At 44.3% G+C, this 20,697-nt stretch overlaps 1 protein-coding gene across 4 annotated transcripts; it reads right to left on the bottom strand.

Annotated features, from left to right (window-relative positions):
• Positions 1-1,658: 1,658 nt before the first annotated feature.
• Positions 1,659-18,428, bottom strand: CD8A (CD8 subunit alpha). Of its 4 annotated transcripts, none has more exons than XM_081838264.1 (7): positions 18,300-18,428; positions 17,929-18,036; positions 15,306-15,653; positions 11,640-11,723; positions 5,659-5,769; positions 3,309-3,345; positions 1,659-2,033 (listed from the first exon to the last, which is right to left on the bottom strand). In XM_081838264.1, exons 2-7 carry the CDS (start codon positions 17,972-17,974, stop codon positions 1,982-1,984), a joined length of 678 nt encoding a protein of 225 aa, XP_081694390.1. In that variant the 5' UTR covers positions 17,975-18,036; positions 18,300-18,428; the 3' UTR covers positions 1,659-1,981. The 4 variants fall into 4 exon arrangements, with proteins under 4 accessions (XP_081694390.1, XP_081694389.1, XP_081694391.1 ...); XM_081838263.1 differs by having other exon boundaries at positions 17,929-18,106; positions 18,300-18,421; XM_081838265.1 differs by having other exon boundaries at positions 17,929-18,033; positions 18,300-18,413.
• Positions 18,429-20,697: the final 2,269 nt, after the last annotated feature.

Here is a 20,697-nt window from a genome sequence, read left to right as displayed (position 1 = left end):
ATAGACTTACGCACACTGGCCAGCATCTGTTTTGACATGAAATATTCGTTTTGGGCTTCTCAGAAGTACCGTATTTTTTGCTCTATAAGACTCACTTTTTCCCACCTAAAAAGTAAGGGGAAATGTGTGTGTGTCTTATGGAGCGAATGCAGGCTGCGCAGCTATCCCAGAAGCCAGAACAGCAAGGGGGATTGCTGCTTTCGCTGTGCAGCGATCCCTCTTGTTCTGGCTTCTGAGATTCAGAATATTTTTTTTCTTGTTTTCCTCCAAAAACTAGGTGCGTCTTGTGGTCTGGTGCGTCTTATAGAGCGAAAAATACGGTATGTAAAGGCAAGAAACGGGCAGGGGAGGGGGAGTGCTGGCCTGCAATGGTGCTTAACTGAGTTGCCGGAACCGCTCTCTGGCTGTGGAACCCCCCCCCCCCCGATAGACCTAAAGAGAGCCTGCATTCTCAGACCAATGACCCACCTAGTCCAGCCCCCTGCTCCCACAGCGACAAACTCTATGTCCACAAGATGCCCACAAGCAGAATAAACACCACTTATTCTTTCTTCCCTCTGCCCAAAGTTTTGCTTTTTAGTTCCTGGTTATGGTTCTGAAGCAGTTACATTAAGTAGAGGCCACTTGATTTTATGACGAAAAGAAATTCTCAGGCTTTATTTTTAATGTTGTAGAACAAAGGGATGCGGGAAACGTCGCACACCTCAACCATAGCGATGCTCCTGCGGTTTGCTTATAGATGGCAAAGCACAAAAGAGGAGGACAGGAAATGTCACGTGGTTTCGCTTGTACTGCACAGACTCCGGCTGTCCCTATTTGCCAGGTATAGTTCCTGTTTTCTGGTGCCCAGCGGTGCTAACACATGTAAATTTAATAGGCCGTATAGTAACAAATGCTGGGGCGCAGGTGGCGCTGTGGGTTAAACCACAGAGCCTAGGACTTGCCGATCAGAAGGTTGGCGGTTCGAATCCCTGCGACGGGGTGAGCTCCCGTTGCTCAGTCCCTGCTCCTGCCAACCTAGCAGTTCGAAAGCACGTCTAAGTGCAAGTAGATAAATAGGTACCGCTCCGGCGGGAAGGTAAACGGCGTTTCCGTGCACTGCTCTGGTTCGCCAGAAGCGGCTTAGTCCTGCTGGCCACATGACCCAGAAGCTGTACGCTAGTTCCCTCGGCCAATAAAGCAAGATGAGCGCCGCAACCCCAGAGTCGGTCCCGACTGGACCTAATGGTCAGGAGTCCCTTTACCTTTATAGTAACAAACACAAAGTTTTTTACTAGAACTACTTCTCAAAAATTACGAACAACTTGAGAAGTATCTAATTTTGAGAAGTAGTTCTAGAAAATAACTTTGCGTTTGTTACTATATGGCCTATTACCTGTGTTTTCAATTGGATTTGCACAATATAGGCATTCTGGTGGTTTACAGCGGTGCTAACACACTGTCTGGAATTAGTCTTTGGGAGTGATGTTTGGGGAGAGGGGGATTTCAACATTTTCTTAGTATACACAGGCATGCGTCCGAGTTCTTTGGGTTTCAACCCTCCCTCCCAAGTCGCTAGGCGTCAAAAGATCTAAGGGGACAGCTGCAAAAAGTCTAGTATGAAAATGTACATAAATGCACCTGCACAGTCCGTGGCTCCATTTTCCTCCCCTTAAACGCTGCTTATTCAGGCAGTAAATTTGGCTGAACATCTTTGCAGCTTTTCCATAACGAGGACAGCCAAAGTTTGTGAGATGAAGATCTATTTAAGAACTCCACCTTAAACTGTTGCAGTGTCCTAGTGCAAGATAGGTCAAGGCAAAGTAAACTAACCCAACATACATACAGCTGGTGGATAAAATTTTCCTGCAAAGCTGTAAGGCAAAGGCATTCCTCCTTGCTATGGGAGCACAGAGCCATTATGAGCATTCAGTAGTCTTTCTGGCAAGGTTGGAAGGTATGATGCAGTGAGAATGCAATGGGAAAATCTGGCTGAAATGTCCTATTTGATCAAGTGTGACGTAGCGACTGTCCCATTGGTTCCATTCAGAGGCCTAGAAAGAAGAGGGAGCAAAGACGTCAGTAAGCATATGACAAAGTCTTGACACGATTCGGCAAACGAGTTTGGTGAAAGGGCAGCATTAGTTTCCATACATTGGCCTAACAAGCCTCGTACTGTATCTGGGTCTTTATCTTGCCAGTGCCAAAAGTTAGCATCCAGTCACTGAAAATTTAGGAGCTGCAATTCCTGTCAAAGTATGCAATGATTTATCTACTTATTTGTAGTACAGTGGCACCTTGGGTTAAGTACTTAATTCATTCTGGAGGTCCGTTCTTAACCTGAAACTGTTCTTAACCTGAAGCACCACTTAGAATCATAGAATCATAGAATCATAGAGTTGGAAGAGACCACAAGGGCCATCGAGTCCAACCCCCTGCCAAGCAGGAAACACCATCAGAGCACTCCTGACATATGGTTGTCAAGCCTCTGCTTAAAGACCTCCAAAGAAGGAGACTCCACCACACTCCTGGGCAGCAAATTCCACTGTCGAACAGCTCTTACTGTCAGGAAGTTCTTCCTAATGTTTAGCTAATGGGGCCTCCTGCTGCCACCGTGCCCCCGGAGCACGATTTCTGTTCTTATCCTGAAGCAAAGTTCTTAACCTGAAGCACTATTTCTGGGTTAGCGGAGTCTGTAACCTGAAGCGTATGTAACCTGAAGCCTATGTAACCTGAGGAACCACTGTATATGCATTTTTTGTGCAGAATACCTAGCTGAAGAGCTGCATCGCAAAATTCAGGTAAGTGTGAATTTCAAAGAGGAACAGTGCCTCACTTTGCATATTGCTTCAGAAAATGTGAATTTGGTAAAAAGGTAAAGGTAAAGGTACCCCTGCCCGTACGGGCCAGTCTTGACAGACTCTGGGGTTGTGCGCCCATCTCACTTAAGAGGCCAGGGGCCAGCGCTGTCCGGAGACACTTCCGGGTCACGTGGCCAGCGTGACATCGCTGCTCTGGCGAGCCAGAGCCGCACACGGAAACGCCGTTTACCTTCCCGCTGGTAAGCAGTCCCTATTTATCTACTTGCACCCGGAGGTGCTTTCGAACTGCTAGGTTGGCAGGCGCTGGGACCGAGCAGCGGGAGCGCACCTCGCCGCAGGGATTCGAACCGCCGACCTTTCGATCGGCAAGTCCTAGGCGCTGAGGCTTTAACCCACAGCGCCACCTGCGTCCGTGAATTTGGTAAATTCCCCTTTAAGTGCGAAGTGAACCAAGCTTCTCACACATCCATCGCAAGTGTGCTTGATGCCTGATTGGAGAGGACTCACTTTTTACATCTGCAATGCCGTCGCCTCCTCCTTGGGTCTTCAATTCATTTGGGAGGGGGAGAGAAACGTGCAAGTTATTTTATTCATATAATAATAATAATAATAATAATAATAATAATAATAATTTATTATTTATACCCCAGCCACTCTGGGCGGCTTTCAATCGAATATTAAAAACAATACAGTATCAGACATTAAAAACTTCCCTAAACAGGGCCGTCTTCAGTTTTCTTTTAAAAGTAAAATAGTTGTTTATCTCCTTGACATTTGATGGGAGGGCAATCCACAGGGCGGGCGCCACTAGCAAGAAGGCCCTCTGCCTGGTTCCCTGTAACCTCACTTCTTGGAGGGAGGGAACCGCCGGAAGGCCCTTGGGGCTGGACCTCAGTGTCCAGGCAGAACGATGGGGGTGGAGACGCTCCTTCAGGTATACTAGACCGAGGCCGTTTAGGGCTTTAAAGGTCAGCACCAACACTTTGAATTGTGCCCAGAAATGTACTGGGAGCCAATGTAGGTCTTTCAGGACCGGTGTTATGTGGTCTCGGCGGCCGCTCCCAATCACCAGTCTAGCTGCTGCATTCTGGATTAATTGCACTTTCCGAGTCGCCCTCAAAGGAAGCTCCACATAGAGCGCATTGCAGTAGTCCATATTTTAAATATTACTATATTTTAAATGATGCAGGGCTTCATGACCTCTTCATTTTGTATTTTTGAGCCATATGTATATATAAAATCACTTTTTTCAGCTGTGAATGAGGGAGGCAGAAGAGGGCTTTCTGCTGCTGAACTTCCTCATGCAAGAGATTCTAGGTGCCTCTGTACGTATCATTATGATAAGGATTTCTATCATTCTAAGGCAGTGGCTTTCAACCAGTGTGCCGTGGCACCCTGGGGTGCCTTGAATGATGGCCAGGGTGCTGCAGACAACACTGGCCTCTGTCTTCCTTTCTCTCCCTACCATCTCTGATGCCCTCTTGCATCTCTGCCTTCCAAAGGCTTGCACAGCTATTTGTTGCAGCAGCCCTAGCTACAAGCTCCTCAGGCGAATGGTGCCTCTGGGGCTGGCCCAGGGGGTGCTGGTTGCCAGGAGCTGAGGTGGCCTTGGAGTAAGCAAGCAAGCAAGCAAGCAAGCGGGCGAGGGAGCCCAGCCAGCTAGTCTGCCCGCCCTTGCTGTTGGGAATGGACAGACAAGTCCCAGGCCCCTGTGGGCAGTGTGAGGAGACACGTCTCTTTGGGGTGGGGTGGGGCAGCTCAGAGACTAGGGGCAGCAGAAGCAGCTGTCCAGAGGACTCCCAAGGAGATGGGAGAGGAGAGGAGGAGGAGAAGGAGGAGTTTGGATTTGATATCCCTCTTTATCACTACCCGAAGGAGTCTCAAAGCAGCTAACATTCTCCTTTCCCTTCCTCCCCCACAACAAACACTCTGTGAGGTTAGTGGGGCTGAGAGATTTCAAAGAAGTGTGACTAGCCCAAGGTCACCCAGCAGCTTCATGTGGAGGAGCGGGGACGTGAACCCGGTTCACCAGATGATGAGTCCACCGCTCTTAACCACTACACCACACTGTGGAGGCTGAGGAAACGCTCCACAGGATGTTTGAAAAAGGGTGAGAAGTTGCGAGCTGTGCAGGCAAGGGGTGACATAACTGGGCTCCCGAGCCCCACAGGGGTGCCGCAGAAATAATGTAGTTGGTCAAGGGAGCCGTGGACTCAAAAAAGTTGGAAACCTCTGGTCTAAGAGATTCACTAAAGGCTTGAAAACTTTGCCCAACTCTGCCCACTTTATATATGTAGTTAGTTAGTTAGTTAGTTAGTTAGTTAGTTAGTTAGTTAGTGATAGATAGATGATAGACCGACAGAAAGATAGATATATGGTGTCCATGTGTTCCATCCAGCCTTTTTAAAGGCAAATTTTGGTGTTGTGAAAAACAGGTCTCAAAGTAGGCTTTTATAACAATGCTGCTTGACTCCTTTACCCAACTCTCGACCAGCGTTTTAAAAATGCTTATAATTAGCCTGTAACCCATTTGTGGACACCTCTGCTAATTCACCAGAATTCTGAAAAAGGTGTGTGTGTGTGGAGAAATAGAGTGAGATTTGTTTTCTAGGCTGCCTCCCTTTACAGAGCCCTACAAATCCAGCAATGTATGAGAGATCTAGTTATTAAGAGAGAAAGCAGGCATGTTCTGTTAAAAAAAAAGGTACCCTGGTTATTATGAAACAAAATGCCTAGGAGATTATAAAGGGCTGCTATGGTAAACAAGGTCTTTGAATTAGTTAGTTCCCAGCTAGTTTAAAATGAACCTACTTCCCCAGTACTGCCATCCGACAGAGTTTAAAGGAAATTATCTTACCACAGCACACCGACAGGGTGATCACCAACAATACCAGCAGAAGGAGGCAACCACCTGCTAAGGGGGCCCAAATGTACAGCTCACAGGGGAACAGCACGTCGTCATCTTGATCTGCAGAAACAAGAGCACACCAGAAACGAATCCTAAAGCAACAGCTAGTAACAAACCTGTGATTTACAGCTGTCCAGTTTTTGACCGGGGCCTTTCATTCCCTGGTGCTATTCTGTGATCCATTTGCCAGCATGGTGCCCAACCTTCGCTTACCCCTTCTGCAATGGAGGAGGACCACTGTCCTTCTTGAATGCCACAGTAAGAGACATTCTATTACTCCAGCTTTAAGTACATTTTTACATCTGCAGGTATAAAAAGGGTTAAGGGGCCCCTGATCATTAGGTCCAGTAGTGACTGACTCTGGGGTTGCGGTGCTCATCTCGCTTTATTGGCCGAGGGAGCCGGCGTACAGCTTCCGGGTCATGTGGCCAGCATGGCTAAGCCGCTTCTGGCGAACCAGAGCAGCGCACGGAAACACCGTTTACCTTCCCGCCTGAGCGGTACCTATTTATCTACTTGCACTTTGACGTGCTTTCGAACTGCTAGGTTGGCAGGAGCAGGGACCGAGCAATGGGAGCTCACCCCGTTGCAGGGATTCGAACTGCCGACCTTCTGATCTGTAAGTCCTTCTGCAATGGAGGAGGACCACTGTCCTTCTTGAATGCCACAGTAAGGGACATTCTAGCACTCCAGCTTTAAGTACATTCATCAACACTGTCTCCAAAAATTTTACACCTCACTTGGGAAGACAGGCGGACTAATGCCAGTGTACTGGAAGAAGCAAAGATCATAGAATCATAGAATCATAGAATCATAGAGTTGGAAGAGACCACAAGGGCCATCGAGTCCAACCCCCTGCCAAGCAGGAAACACCATCAGAGCACTCCTGACATATGGTTGTCAAGCCTCTGCTTAAAGACCTCCAAAGAAGGAGACTCCACCACACTCCTTGGCAGCAAATTCCACTGTCGAACAGCTCTTACTGTCAGGAAGTTCTTCCTAATGTTTAGGTGGAATCTTTTTTCTTGTAATTTGGAACCATTGCTCCGTGTCCGCTTCTCTGGAGCAGCAGAAAACAACCTTTCTCCCTCCTCTATGTGACATCCTTTTATATATTTGAACATGGCTATCATATCACCCCTTAACCTCCTCTTCTCCAGGCTAAACATGCCCAGCTACCTTAGCCGTTCCTCATAAGGCATCGTTTCCAGGCCTTTGACCATTTTTGGTCACCAGTGTCGAAGCAATGATTCTTCAACTTCATTGGACTAGTCATGTTGTTTGGATGCCTGATTATCGTCTTCCAAAGCAACTACTCTATTCCGAACTTAAAAATGGAAAGCGTAATGCTGGTGGTCAACAAAAGAGGTTTAAACACTCTCTCCAGCAAATCTAAAAAAAATGTAGTCTAAACACCGACAACTGGGAAACACTGGCCTGCGAGCGCTCCAGTTCGAGAACAGTCTTTGCCAAAGGTGTCATGGGCTTTGAAGACGCTCGAACTCAGGGTGAAAGGGAGAAAGGTGCTAAGAGGGTTTGGCAAATCCTCACCATGATCAACACCTGCCTGGAAACCTATGTCCTCACTGTGGAAGGATGTGTGGATCCAGAATTGGCCTCCACAGTCACTTATGGGCTCACGGTTAATACCATGTTTATGGAAGACAATCTTACTTGGCTATGAGTTATCACCAAAGAAGATACTTCTAATCAATATTTGCAATTGAGTTCACAAGAAAGCGAGCTGTTCTTGCTGGACTTGGATGTGTGTAGACATGGAAAGATATAAGGACCTGAGTTTGATCACTGACTGTTTATCAATGCTGTGCACACTTTTTCCTACAAAGAAATTATACCTGCATGAGAAAATCACTGCAATAACATGCCTTGCTGGATCAAGCCAAGGTCCATCAACTCTCCCATTTCCAACCACTAAGTGGCTAACCTCAAGTCTCTGATAGTGGCCAGTCTCATGCCTCATGCTCACTCACTTGGACAACTGAAAGCAGTAGCAGTGAGGAGCAGAGCAGCAGGGTTGCAATAGTTGGCCATCATCAATCAATCAATCAATCAATCAATCAATCCATCCATTATTTATTTACATGCTGTTTTCCCACTAAATAAAGAACTGTGCTCAAAGCAGTGTTCAACAAAGAAAACAGGGAGGCATCTCAAAATCCAACAGTGCAAATGCAATTTCATGACAATGTAATACAACAACACGGCAGAAAATAAAGTAACGTACCAAAACAAACAAACAAAACCAACCCACGGCTAAGCTGTGAGCCTTGAAGGCAGTGCCCATTGAGCTGACCCCCTCGTGATGGTCCTTAAAAAATAGCTTTTGTGTTGCCAAATTAGAGGCATCACTGTGCTGAGATCATTTCTAGCCAATACTGCAGGAAAACAGCGTTTCGTTTTTCTTTCCATTCACTTCATTGGCGGGATGTGGGGAGCGCTGACTTGCCCCAATGCTTTTACTGAAATTCTCACATTAAAAGCAGCGAGGGAGAAGATTCAAAGCACTGCAGAACAATTTGTGTGTTTATTACAGAGGTTGGCTATTTACTTTAGGTTGGATTCAGACTAAATTAGGACCCAGTGAAATATATGAAACCTGAGTTGTTTTTTTCTTGGGGATTGCTGTAAAACAAGGTCATTTGTTCTCAGAAAATGGTTATCTATCTTAATTATCTGCATGAGGCAAGTTCTTGGGAATTGCCCGCCACCTGCAAGGTCAAAGAAATGATGTCATTTGACCTACACAGTTTATACCGAAATGGCTAAAATGACTGGAAGAATCAGAAATCAGGAAGACCAACATTTTAATAAGGAATGGGGGAAATCTTAAAAACCATTGTAAAACAGTTAAAATCATTAGTAGAATTGGAATATCACTTGTAGCTTAAGGGTGAATTTTGGACACAGTGGAGATGTAAAAGATTTGGATTATCATAAAAGATGCAGAAGGAAATGATTAACAATAGGACCCACAAAAGGGAGGAGGGAAGTCCAGGAGATTCCTAGGAATCTTGTTTTTATGCTGTATGTTCTATATGTGACTGTAAAAATGTAATCTGAAAAACCAAATAAATAAATTTATGTAGTTCCCACTGAAATATATGAAACCTGAGTTGTTTTTTTGTTCGGGATTGCTGTAAAATTAGGTCACTGGTTCTCAGAAAACAGTTATCTATCTTAATTATCTACATGAGGCGAGTTCTTGGAAGTTGCCCACCACCTGCAAGGTCAAAGAAATGATTTCATTTGACCTACACAGTTTCCATGGGAAACGGGAAGAAGTGAAACTGAATTTAAGAGGAGAGTCTGTGGACTGTGACTCTTATCACTCTCTCAGTCACACTTTCCATCTGGACTAAGACTGTTTCAGGACTGAGAGCAAAAGATTCTCGATCAAGTTGATGGATTATACCGAAATGGCTAAAATGACCGGAAGAATCAGAAATCAGGAAGACCAACGTTTTAATAAGGAATGGGGGAAATCTTAAAAACCATTGTGAACAGTTAAAATTGTTAGTAGAATTGGAATATCACATGCAGCTTAAGGGTGAATTCTGGGTGCAATGGAGATGTAAAAGATTTGGATTATCATAAAAGATGCAGGAGGAAATGATTAACAATAGGACCCACAAAGGGGAGGAGGGAAGTAGGAGATTCCTTGGAATCTTCTTTTTATGTTGTATGTTCCATACATGACTGTAAAAATGTAATCTGAAAAACCAAATAAATAAATTTATGTATATTTAAAAAGGAGAGTGAAAGATTCACTCTAAGGATTGCCTAGTGGACGTTTATGGACTCAGTGCTCATTTGCAACCATTAAGCTTCAATTTGCCAGTAGTAAACCATTGCCAACAAAGGTCCGTATAGTTAAAGCTATGGTTTTCCCAGTAGTGATGTATGGAAGTGAGAGCTGGACCATCAAGAAGGCTGATTGCCAAAGAATTGATGCTTTTGAATTCTGGTGCTGGAGGAGACTCTTGAGAGTCCCATGGACTGCAAGAAGATCAAACCTATCCATTCTGAAGGAAATCAGCCCTGGGTGCTCACTGGAAGGACAGATCCTGAAGCTGAGGCTCCAATATTTTGGCCACCTCATGAGAAGAGAAGACTCCCTGGAAAAGACCCTGATGTTGGGAAAGATGGAGGGCACAAGGAGAAGGAGACGACAGAGGACGAGATGGTTGGACAGTGTTCTCAAAGCTACCAGCATGTGTTTGCTGGTGGCAGTGGAAGACAGGAGTGCCTGGCGTGCTCTGGTCCATGGGGTCACGAAGAGTCGGACGCGACTAAACGACTAAACAACAACAACAAACCATTCTACTTGACGTCTGGAATGCTGCGTGGATTTATTGCTCTTCTTTGTGTTTTGGTTTCCTACACGCTGAAAGCTGCTGCTGTGCGTGTTGACTCTGCTAAGAGGCCAGTTTGGAGAAACAATACTGGGCCTAAGCTGTCAATGAATTATGAGCAAAATACCATAATTCCTCACAATTTTATCAGTACCTAGGATTTGTTAACATGGTCTGGATCCAAGCCTTCATTTGCATCCCACCCACCTTTCTTCCTTTTTTAAAACAAAACTATTTAGTTTTTCAGTTTAAAGTTTTACAGTCAATTATCCAACAACCAGCATAACAACAATATTCCAAAGCACCTATTGAACTTCCCTCCCCCCCTTTGTGGGTCCATTTCCTCCCGCATCTTTTATAATAATCCACATCTTTTACATCTCCATTATATTGAAAATTCAACATTAAACTACTAGTGTCATTCCAATCCTACTAATGATTTTAGCTGCTTACAATGTTTTTTTCCCCATTCCTTATTAAATTTTTTAGTTGTTTACATTTTTTAAAAAAAAGATAAATTATAATTTTTCCCCATTCCTTATTAAAAATTTTGGTCTTCCTGGTTTCCGATTCTTCCAGCCATTTTTGACGTTTCGGCATAATCCATCAACTTAATCTGCCATTTTTCTCTGGTAGGGACTTTGTCTTCTTTCTCTGGGTCATTAACATCCAAGCAGCTGTGGTTGCATACATAAATATCCTTTTCTGATCCGTTGGAATTTTCGGCATCTCCGCCCACCTTTCTCCCACAGGGGACCTCAAGGATCACTAGATGGTCTCTCGCATCCGGGGAATCTAACCAGACCTGCTTAGTTACCATATTTTTCGCTCTATAGGACGCACTGTTTCCCCTCCAAAAATTAAGGGGAAATGTGTGTGCGTCCTATGGAGCGAATGCAGGCTCCTTGGCTTCAGCGATAGCAACGCCAAGCCTCCGAAGTGAAGAGGGAGTGCTCCCTCCGCGCTCCGGAGGCTTCGCGTTGCTATCGCTGAAGTCTGGAGAGTGAGAGGGGTCGGTGCGCTGCCCTCTGAAGGCTTTGGGTTCCTTTTGCTGAAGCCGGGAGAGCAAGACTCTCCTGGCTTCAGCAGAGAGGGAGAGCTGCGCAGCGCCCCTTCAGCGAAGTGGGAGGAGAAATGGAAGGGGCTCCGTTTCTCCTGCCACTTCACTGAAGGGGCGCTGAGCAGAGAGAGGGAGATTCACCCCCCTGTTCTCCTCCTCCTATGGTCCAGTGTGTCCTATGGTCCGGTACGTCCTATAGAGCGAAAAATACGGTAGCTTCAGCAATCTCCCTGCTTCCTTCACTTTTTGGACCATGCCCCAAGCTGTACATGGCACTGGTTATAAAAGTGGCTTTATATCTTTTTACATACCAGGGTAGCCAAAATGGCGGTGCCCTGTTGAACTTCCCCTCCCATCAGCCCCTGCCAGTATGGCCAGTTCGGATTGATGATGGAAGTTGGTGGTCCAGCAACATCTCGGGGCCTCACTCTCAATCACTTCTTCTTGTTTTGGGGCCAGTTATAACCCAAATGAGTAGCAGGGAGAAGGAAACATACCTGAGGCTGTGGAATGTGGAAGTCCCATGGTTGTTGTAAGTCCTTCATGGGGAGTTGAAACCTGGGGTGCGATGGTGGTAGCCTCTGTAAAGAAAACAAAGATGAAGACTTTTCCTGCATGTTTACAATGGCTCGGGGCTTGGTTGGGAAGGGGGCTCCACAATCCCTGCCTAATAGGGTTGCCACCTTTGTTCTGGCAAAATACTGGGTGGTTGGGGGGTGATTATTATTATTTTAATCTGGTGCCAAAGTGACTTCAGAGAAATCCATTACGGTCCAATGCAGCCTGACAGGATTGAAATCTGTTGCGCGCACACACACACAAGAATTTGTAAATCTGTCTGTGCTTGGCTTCGCAGAGCTTAAATACATGACCTTTCATACTCCATTTCAAACACATGCATTTGGACAGGGGGGGGGAGGGGGACCTGAAATACAGGACAAAACTGCGTCAATACAGGATGTAGCATTTTACATTCAAATATGAGACAATCTTAAAGCGAACAGGTGGCAACTCTACTGCCTAAGGACTATAGATGGACGAATCTGTCAATTTCAGTTTCTCCCAGTTTCTCATTTTTCCACTCTTAAGTTCTTTCCTCCTCGTTTCCACATCTGTTGCTGGTGTGTATTTTTAAAAGGTGTGCATGAAAATTCACCAGCATTGTAGTACAAACCTCTCCCAATATACACATTCATGTAAATCCGTTTCCCCTAGTCTAACACATGTACAGTGGTACCTCGGGTTAAGTACTTAATTCGTTTGGAGGTCCGTACTTAACCTGAAACTGTTCTTAACCTGAAGCACCACTTTAGCTAATGGGGCCTCCTGCTGCTGCTGCGCCGCCGGAGCATGATTTCTGTTCTCATCCTGACGCAAAGTTCTTAACCTGAGGTAATATTAGCGGAGTCTGTAACCTGAAGCGTCTGTAACCTGAGGTACCACTGTACAGTGGTAGCTCGGTTTAAGAACAGCCCTGTTTATGAACTATTCGGTTTCCGAACTCTGCAAAACTGGAAGTAGTGTCCCGGTTTGTGAACTCTACCTCGGTCTAAGAACGGAAGCTAAACGGTGGAAGGGCACTGGCGGCGGGAGGCATCTTTAGGGAAAGCGCACCTCAGCTTAAGAATGGTTTTGGTTTAAGAATGGACTTCCGGAATGGATTAAGTTCATAAACCGAGGTACCACTGTATGTTATTTTCACCAATATATGCATTTTTATGCACATTTTGTTGAATTGTCTCTTTAAATTTGAAGGTTCATTATTGTTCCACAAGATGTGTATTTCTTTAAAGGCCAGAGCAAATAACGTGACCTAGTTTTACAGCTGTGAAGCAGTATAGCAGGTGCTGTTAAGTTGTGGTACTTAAGCTGTTGGGTATGGTATAGAAAGAGCAGCATGTAGCTCTCTCAGTACCCTGGTGGATGGGTTATGCTTATTGATATATTGTAATTTAGTGTAAAAGGAGTTTTTGTTTTTGTTATTAAAACCTAGCAAAAGTTACTTTGCGTTTCTTGAATGTGTGGTCTCCCCAGCACGCCTTCTGCAGCCCAACTAATCTGCAAATATTCAACACATTTCATCCTAGTACATGCATTTTCATTGTTCAGAGAATTGAATTGCAAAATTCAGAGAAGTGTGAATTTCACACGATGACTGTCCTTGGAGGCACAGGTTAATTCTATGCCCATGGCAGCTGTCTACCTGCTCCATCTGGCACACTGGTTGAAACCCTACCTGCCCACAGACTGTCTTGCCAGAGTGGTACATGCTCTGGTTATCTCCCGCTTGGACTACTGCAATGAGCTCTATGTGGGGCTGCCTTTGAAGGTGACTCGGAAACTACAACTAATCCAGAACACAGTTGCTAGAAAGGTAACTGGGAGCGGCCTCCGGGACCACATAACACCGGTCCTAAAAGATCTACATTGGCTCCCAGTACGTTTCTGAGCACAATGCAAAGTGTCAGTGCTGACCTTTATAGACCCAAACGGTCTTGGCCCTCCACCCGCATTGTTTAGCTCGGACAGTGAGGTTCAGCTCTGAGGGCCTTCTGGTGGTTCCTTCACTGTGAGAAGTGAAGTGTCAGGGAACCAGGCAGAGGGCCTTCTCGGTAGTGGCGCCAGCCCTGTGGAATGCCCTCCCATCAGATGTTAAACTGATAAATAACTACACAACTTTCCAAAGACATTTGAAGGCAGCCCTGTACAAGGAAGTTTTTGATGTTTGACATTTTGCTGTGCTTTTATTGTGCTGGAAGCTCCTCAGAGTGGTTGGGGTGAGTGGAATATAAGTGGTAAATTATTATTAATAATTTTAGACCAGACTAAAACTTTTTTTGAAGGAAGGAGGGGGACCTATCTTTGCTGCCCACCTTACCAAATTCAGAAATCAGACAGAAATGGCTCGATTCTGTAGTATCAGGTGGAAACGAAAGCAACCTTGGGAGAAGGGCTCTTCAAGATTATCCAGATGAAGAGCGATAAATAGCCAAGGGCAAGAAGATTAGAGAGGCAAGGCTTTCTAAAACAGGAGACAACCTGGATTCTGATGTAGAGAGATTAGGTGACATTGGCTATTTAATGGGTCTTCGGTCTGATTTATTTGCAGGAAGGCTAATTAGAAAGGTTGTCTCCCAGGTCCTGTAACCCCATGGTTATTTGTTAGAATATTTAGAGGACTTAGCCCTACCAAAGGAGATCAGGGCCCTGTGGGATTTGACATCTTTCCGCAGGGCCTGCAAGACAGAGCTGTTCCGCCTGGTCTTTGGACTGGACTCAGTCTAACCTCCCCTCTCATTTATTTATTTTGATGGAACCCCTTTTTTGGGATTTGTATATAAATTTTCCCTCGGCTCTTTTTGCTGGCCCATGTAGGACCAGCATGGATAATTGGCCCTGGTGAATACAGTGGTACCTCAGGTTACATACGCTTCAGGTTACATACGCTTCAGGTTACAGACTCCACTAAACCAGAAATAGTGCTTCAGGTTAAGAACTTTGCTTCAGGATGAGAACAGAAATTGTGCTCCAGCGGCGTGGCAGCAGCAGGAGGCCCCATTAGCTAAAGTGGTGCTTCAGGTTAAGAACAGTTTCAGGTTAAGTACGGACCTCCGGAACGAATTAAGTACTTAACCTGAGGTACCACTGTATTTGACATTTTCTCCCCTTATGGCTTTGATCTATAGGCTACCACTAAAACGAGGCTACATTTTAAGCTGCATTTTAAACTGTATTCTAACTTACATTTTAATCAACTCTTCTTTTGTTTGGTTTTTGGGTTTGTTTGTTTTTTAAAATGTTTTTTTACTGTATTTCTATTCAGTGTTAGCTGCTCTGAGCCCAGTCTTGTCCGGGGGGTATAAATAAAAATGTATTATTTATTATTATTTATTATCATCATCATCATTTTCCTGACATTTTCCTTATCACATAAAGCACGATTTTTTGGCGAAGCAAGTTTGTTGCACAAAACCTCCCAGCCAACTATAACCGCACACCTTGAAATGTGATGTGATTGAATCCCACCCACCCCTCCCCAAAATAGCAATGTTCTGGAAAACGCCTCTCAAAAGGGGGCAGGGGAAACAGCTGGTGTGGCAGGGAATGTGTATCAAACTCACACCACTGACCGTGGGCGTTTAAACACTTGGAATGCGACTTACTTGGCAGGTAGACTTTGAGTCCTGAACTGAAGTAGACCACCTGGTTGTAGAACAAAACGCAAAAGTAGATGCCCTCATACTCCTTCCCGAAGCTGACAATTCTTAGCAGGTAATTGTCAGAAGATTTTGATGATATGTAGCCTCTGACCGTTTCTTGTGGGCTTCTAGACCTTGAAGGCATATATAGGATGAAGTGAGTGCTGAGGTCCGGGTTTTGACGGACCCAGTACACCCCAACATCCATTTTGCTGGTCTCACATTTCAGTTCCACTGGAGTTTTGGAGGCTTGGGGAACGTTACCGGTCAACTTCATTTGCACCATACTGTTGGCTTGGGGCCACGAGCAGCCTGGAGAGCAAAGAAACTGCTTTGTTATTTACTGTTTACGGAATGACAGCAAAGACTGAAGCATAGACTTTTAAAAAAGTATACCGTATTTTTCGCTCTATAAGACACACCAGACCACAAGACGCACCTAGTTTTTGGAGGAGGAAAACAAGAAAAAAAATATTTTGAATCTCAGAAGCCAGAACAGCGTCTTGAATCTCAGAAGCCAGAACAGCGTCTTATGGAGCAAATGCAGGCTGCGCAGTGAAAGCAGCAACCCCTCTTGCTGTTCTGGTTTCTGGGATAGCTGCACAGCCTGCATTTGCTCCATAAGACGCACACACATTTCCTCTTACTTTTTAGGAGGGAAAAAGTGAGTCTTATAGAGCAAAAAATACGGTATATCTTTATTAATTTAAAATAAATACATTTCTGAAAAACAGACGTACACACAAGTAAACAAACAAACATACAATCAATCAAACAAATAACAGAAAAATCAAACAAACCCACCACACTATAAGATATAAGAAGATTAATATAATTATCATCATATACACTCCTGAAAAACAACAACACTGTCTTCTTAATAGATTGTGCATATGGCAAAGGGGCTAATGGTAGTCATTAAGCCAGGGATTTTCTTCTGTTGGTTTTCTTTTATTAACTGTATTTGCTCTTTAATGCACCCGGTCTATTTGGTTCTCTTTTCTGGTTAATCAGTTCCCTTTTTTGCAAATTCCTGTGCTTGGGGTTCTGTTTTATTTCGGGTTGCACATTAGATTTGCATTGGTAAAATGAAATATTGTCATTTTGGGAAATGTTTGGGCAAGCCACGTGGCCCTTTCCGAACAATGTAGTTATGGATCCTTTTGCTTCTCTTCTAAACTTTATACCAAAGAGCAGTAATATCAAGCACACTTTTGGTTATGTGTGTCACTGGAAACATAAGAAGATACCTTTGAAACAAGAATATTTGCAAAAATCATAGGATGCCCTTTCCTTGGTAAAATTAACAGAATTCCTTACATTTCGAAGTAGCTTTGATTGTGTTAATTCATGTACAGTGGTACCTCGGGTTACATACGCTTCAGGTTACTTACGCTTCAGGTTACAGAAATAATACCTCGGGTTAAGAACTTTGTTTCAGGATGAGAACAGAAATTGTGCAGCAACAGCGTGGCAGCAGCGGGAGGCCCCATTAGCTAAAGTGGTGATTCAGGTTAAGAACAGTTTTGGGTTAAGAAGGGAACTCTGGAACGAATTAAGTATGTAACCAGAGGTACCACTGTACTGTTTACAAATAACTCCTTGTAATCCTTGGTCATGTTTCATTTTAATGGTTGAGCACCATATAAAGGATAACCTTCAGGCCTAAAATACATATATTTTATCTCACAAACATGTGCTAAATCCTCTAAATATTCTGACAAATGGCAATGGGATTACAGGAGCATGGAGACAGCCTTTCTAATTAAGCTCACATTATAAATGGAGTGTGGAAGGATGTGCACCAAATACAATTTTGAGAGATGAAGCCAATTTAATAAACCATTGGAATACAACATTTCAAAATGTGTTATGCGCTATGCGTTATTCTCATTTATATGGCCCTGTTGTCAAGCTATGGCAATCCTTTTTCTGATTATTACCTTTTCTTATTATTCAAGGATTATTCCCCAGAGTGGCTGGGGAAACTCAGCCAGATGGGCGGGGTATAAATAAATTATTATTATTATTATTATTATTATTATTATTATTATTATTCATACATTATGATGCATAATCATTTTATTTTCTGCTTTTTCTCTCATGTCTAGTTAAGAATGTATCATTTGATATCTGATTTGGTTTTTTTGTTTTATACTGCACTTTTTTTGCAATGTTCTAAATAAGAAAAGTGTTTTCTATACGGAGTCTGTGTTTTCACATAGGTGTTTTGATACTTCTATCAAATAAAAGGTGTGGGTTTTTTATTTTTTTATAAAAAAGTTCTTTTTCCTAACTTCGAAAATTAAAAGAACCATGCAACAAACTCCACATGACTGTAGATTTATTTTTCTCAACAGCAGCCTCCTCCTTCACCATCCCATAACATACTGCATGGATATAGCAGGCTGCTTTGGAAAGTTACAGTAATTCTGGGCAATTTTTGCTATACAGCATGGGAACCGTGTAGTCACAGAAAACAAATCCAAAAGGCTTGCTGGACAAACCTGAATCACATCCAAAGTCTATCCCTCTCAACAATTGTGGCTTAAGTAAAAAAGACCCACAGCCGTGGTATCATACTCACATAGTATCAGGCCAACGGACCACAGGAGAGAAAAAATTCGGGCCATTTTCTCTTTTCTTCAATGAAAGCAGAAGTGAACAGAGGCGAGTTTGATGGCTGCAAGTCCTGCTGAGTGGAAAGGATGTGATGTCAGCATCAGCCCTGAAGAGAAGATTCTCAGCTTCTTCTTTCAGGCTAACTAGAAGCAAACAAAAAAGACCTGCGAAGAATGCCCAGTATGGATGATATTTTTGCCCGTCATCTGTCTTCCACTGTGTAAATGAGCAAGCCTTACATATGCCAGAATCATGTCGCTTATAATCTAGGTTGGATGGGCAGGATGTGGTGGCAGAATAACACTCTTTGGCGGAGCAAAATAAAAATAAAAGTACCTGATTCTAGAGGAAAGGAACACACAAGCTGGCAGAGTAGAAAGGATCCTAACAGGAGCTAACCAAAGGAAGAACTGTAAGGTGATCTGGAGGTCATCTTCTAAGTTTCCAGGAGGTGCTCAGTGGAGCAGAGCTCAGCCTTTTCCTTCCAGTTCCCCACACCTCTCTGACATCTTTGTGAGAAAAACATGTGCTGTTGCCTACAAGGAATACTCTAGGCCTGGCTAGTAGCAGAAATTTGCAGTTCAAAACCATCCTTTGACCATCCATGTTAAACATGAGGACTGGTACAGCAAACCTCTTGGTGTGAGGCAAAGGGAGCAATCTGCGATCGTGTGCACCTGGTACTGAGACCATTTCAGATGCTATGTACACATTAAAGGTAAAGGTAAAGGGACCCCTGACAAGTAGGTCCAGTCGTGGCCAACTCTGGGGTTGCGGCGCTCATCTCGCTTTATTGGCCGAGGGAACCGGCGTACAGCTTCCGGGTCATGTGGCCAGCATGACTAAGCCGCTTCTGGCTAACCAGAACAGAGCATGGAAACGCCAGTTACCTTCCCGCCGGAGCGGTACCTATTTATCTACTTGCACTTTGACATACTTTCAAACTGCTAGGTTGGCAGGAGCAGGGACCGAGCAACGGGAGCTCACCCCTTTGCGGGGATTCGATACGCCAACCTTCTGATCGGCAAGTCCTAGGCTTGTGGTTTAACCCACAGCGCCACCCGCATCCTGATGTACACATTAGTGGCTGGAATTCAGCAAGGTTGTGTGTGTGTCGTCGCCGCCCCCCCCCCAACTTGTCCCACTTTTCAAGTCACATTTGCAGGTTGCTGTACAAACCAGAGTGGGATGTCTTCAACCTGATGTGCACGACCCATACCCTCCAACATTTCACTGATGAAAATAGGGACATCCTATTCCATAATATTAATAATAAATAATTTTATTATTTATACCTCGCCCACCTGACTGGATTGCCCCAGCAACTCTGGGCAGCTTCCAACATATATAAAAACATAATAAAACATTAAACATTTTGAAAAACATTTGCTATACAGGGCTGCCCTCAGATGTCTTCTAAAGGTTGTCTAGTTACTTATCTCCTTGGCTCAGGGGTCGCATAACTCCATACCCTCCAACGTTTCTCCGATGAAAATATGGATGTCCTAAGGAAAAGAGGGACATTCCGGGATCAAATCAGAAACTGGGACAGTTTCTTTAAATCCAGGAATGCTCTCCAAAAATAGGGACACTTGGAGGGTCTGCAACAGTGTTGAACTGATTCCCTGGTTCTTTCTATTTAGTCACATCCACATCGCACATTTAAAGTATATGGTTCCCCCTAGCAAGGATCTTGGGATTTGTAGTTTGTTAAGGGTGCTAGGAGCAATGACAAACCTAGACAGCATCATAAATAGCAGAGACATCATCTTGCCAACAAAGGTCCGTATAGTTAAAGCTATGGTTTTCCCAGTAGTGATGTACGGAAGTGAGAGCTGGACCATAAAGAAGGCTGATCGCCGAAGAATTGATGCTTTTGAATTATGGTGCTGGAGGAGACTCTTGAGAGTCCCATGGACTTCAAGAAGATCAAACCTATCCATTCTGAAGTGCTCACTGGAAGGACAGATCCTGAAGCTGAGGCTCCAATACTTTCGCCACCTCATGAGAAGAGAAGACTCCCTGGAAAAGACCCTGATGTTGGGAAAGATGGAGGGCAAAAGGAGAAGGGGACGACAGAGGACGAGATGGTTGGAGAGTGTTCTCGAAGCTACCAGCATGAGTTTGACCAAACTGCGGGAGGCGGTGGAAGACAGGAGTGCGTGGCGTGCTCTGGTCCATGGGGTCACAACTAAACGACTAAACAACAACAACAACAAGGGTGCTAGGAATTGCATCTCTGTGTGTGCATTTACAAAGAACGTAAGATTAGACCTAAGCCCCATCAAGTCCAGCTTTCTGCTCTCACAGTAGCCAGTCAGATGCCTACAGAAAGTCCATGGGCAGGACATGATGAGTGCATTTGAGAAGCTTAAAATAGATTATTTCCATTGCCAGTGGCAAATTAACTCAAGGGTGAAATAAAAACAGGCTCTCGTTTCTAGCGAGCAAACCACCACATTTATTGTGAGGAAAAATACTAAGCACTTTATAGCACTGTGGTCAATCATTTCATAATGAAACTGATAACCGACATACATGTTTAACATTTACTCTTTATATGTGTTTTATCTCCTGTCACTGACATCCATCTGTCTTGGGAAACTAAGGAGGAGTGCGCCTTTGGGGGTGAAGTCAAACTGTTGGAAGGTTACAGTGCCTGCTATGGCTGTAGAGACCAATATGGGAGAGACATGTTTTGTTACAGCTGGGGCAGATGAAGGCGACCGGTTGT

Source organism: Podarcis erhardii (assembly GCF_964252035.2).
Source record: "Podarcis erhardii genome assembly, chromosome: 13".
Taxonomy (NCBI): domain Eukaryota; kingdom Metazoa; phylum Chordata; class Lepidosauria; order Squamata; family Lacertidae; genus Podarcis; species Podarcis erhardii.
This window is presented reverse-complemented; position numbering and strand designations above follow the sequence as displayed.

Bases quoted from the DNA above. Each gene is read 5' to 3' on its own strand.
- CD8A (XM_081838264.1), bottom strand. From the start codon at position 17,974: ATGGCCCGAATTTTTTCTCTCCTGTGGTCCGTTGGCCTGATACTAT. The intron at 15,654-17,928 runs GTGAGTATGATA...TTTGCTCTCCAG, and splicing joins GTCCGTTGGCCTGATACTAT to GCTGCTCGTGGCCCCAAGCC. The intron at 11,724-15,305 runs GTAAGTCGCATT...TTTTCTTTACAG, and splicing joins ACTCAAAGTCTACCTGCCAA to AGGCTACCACCATCGCACCC.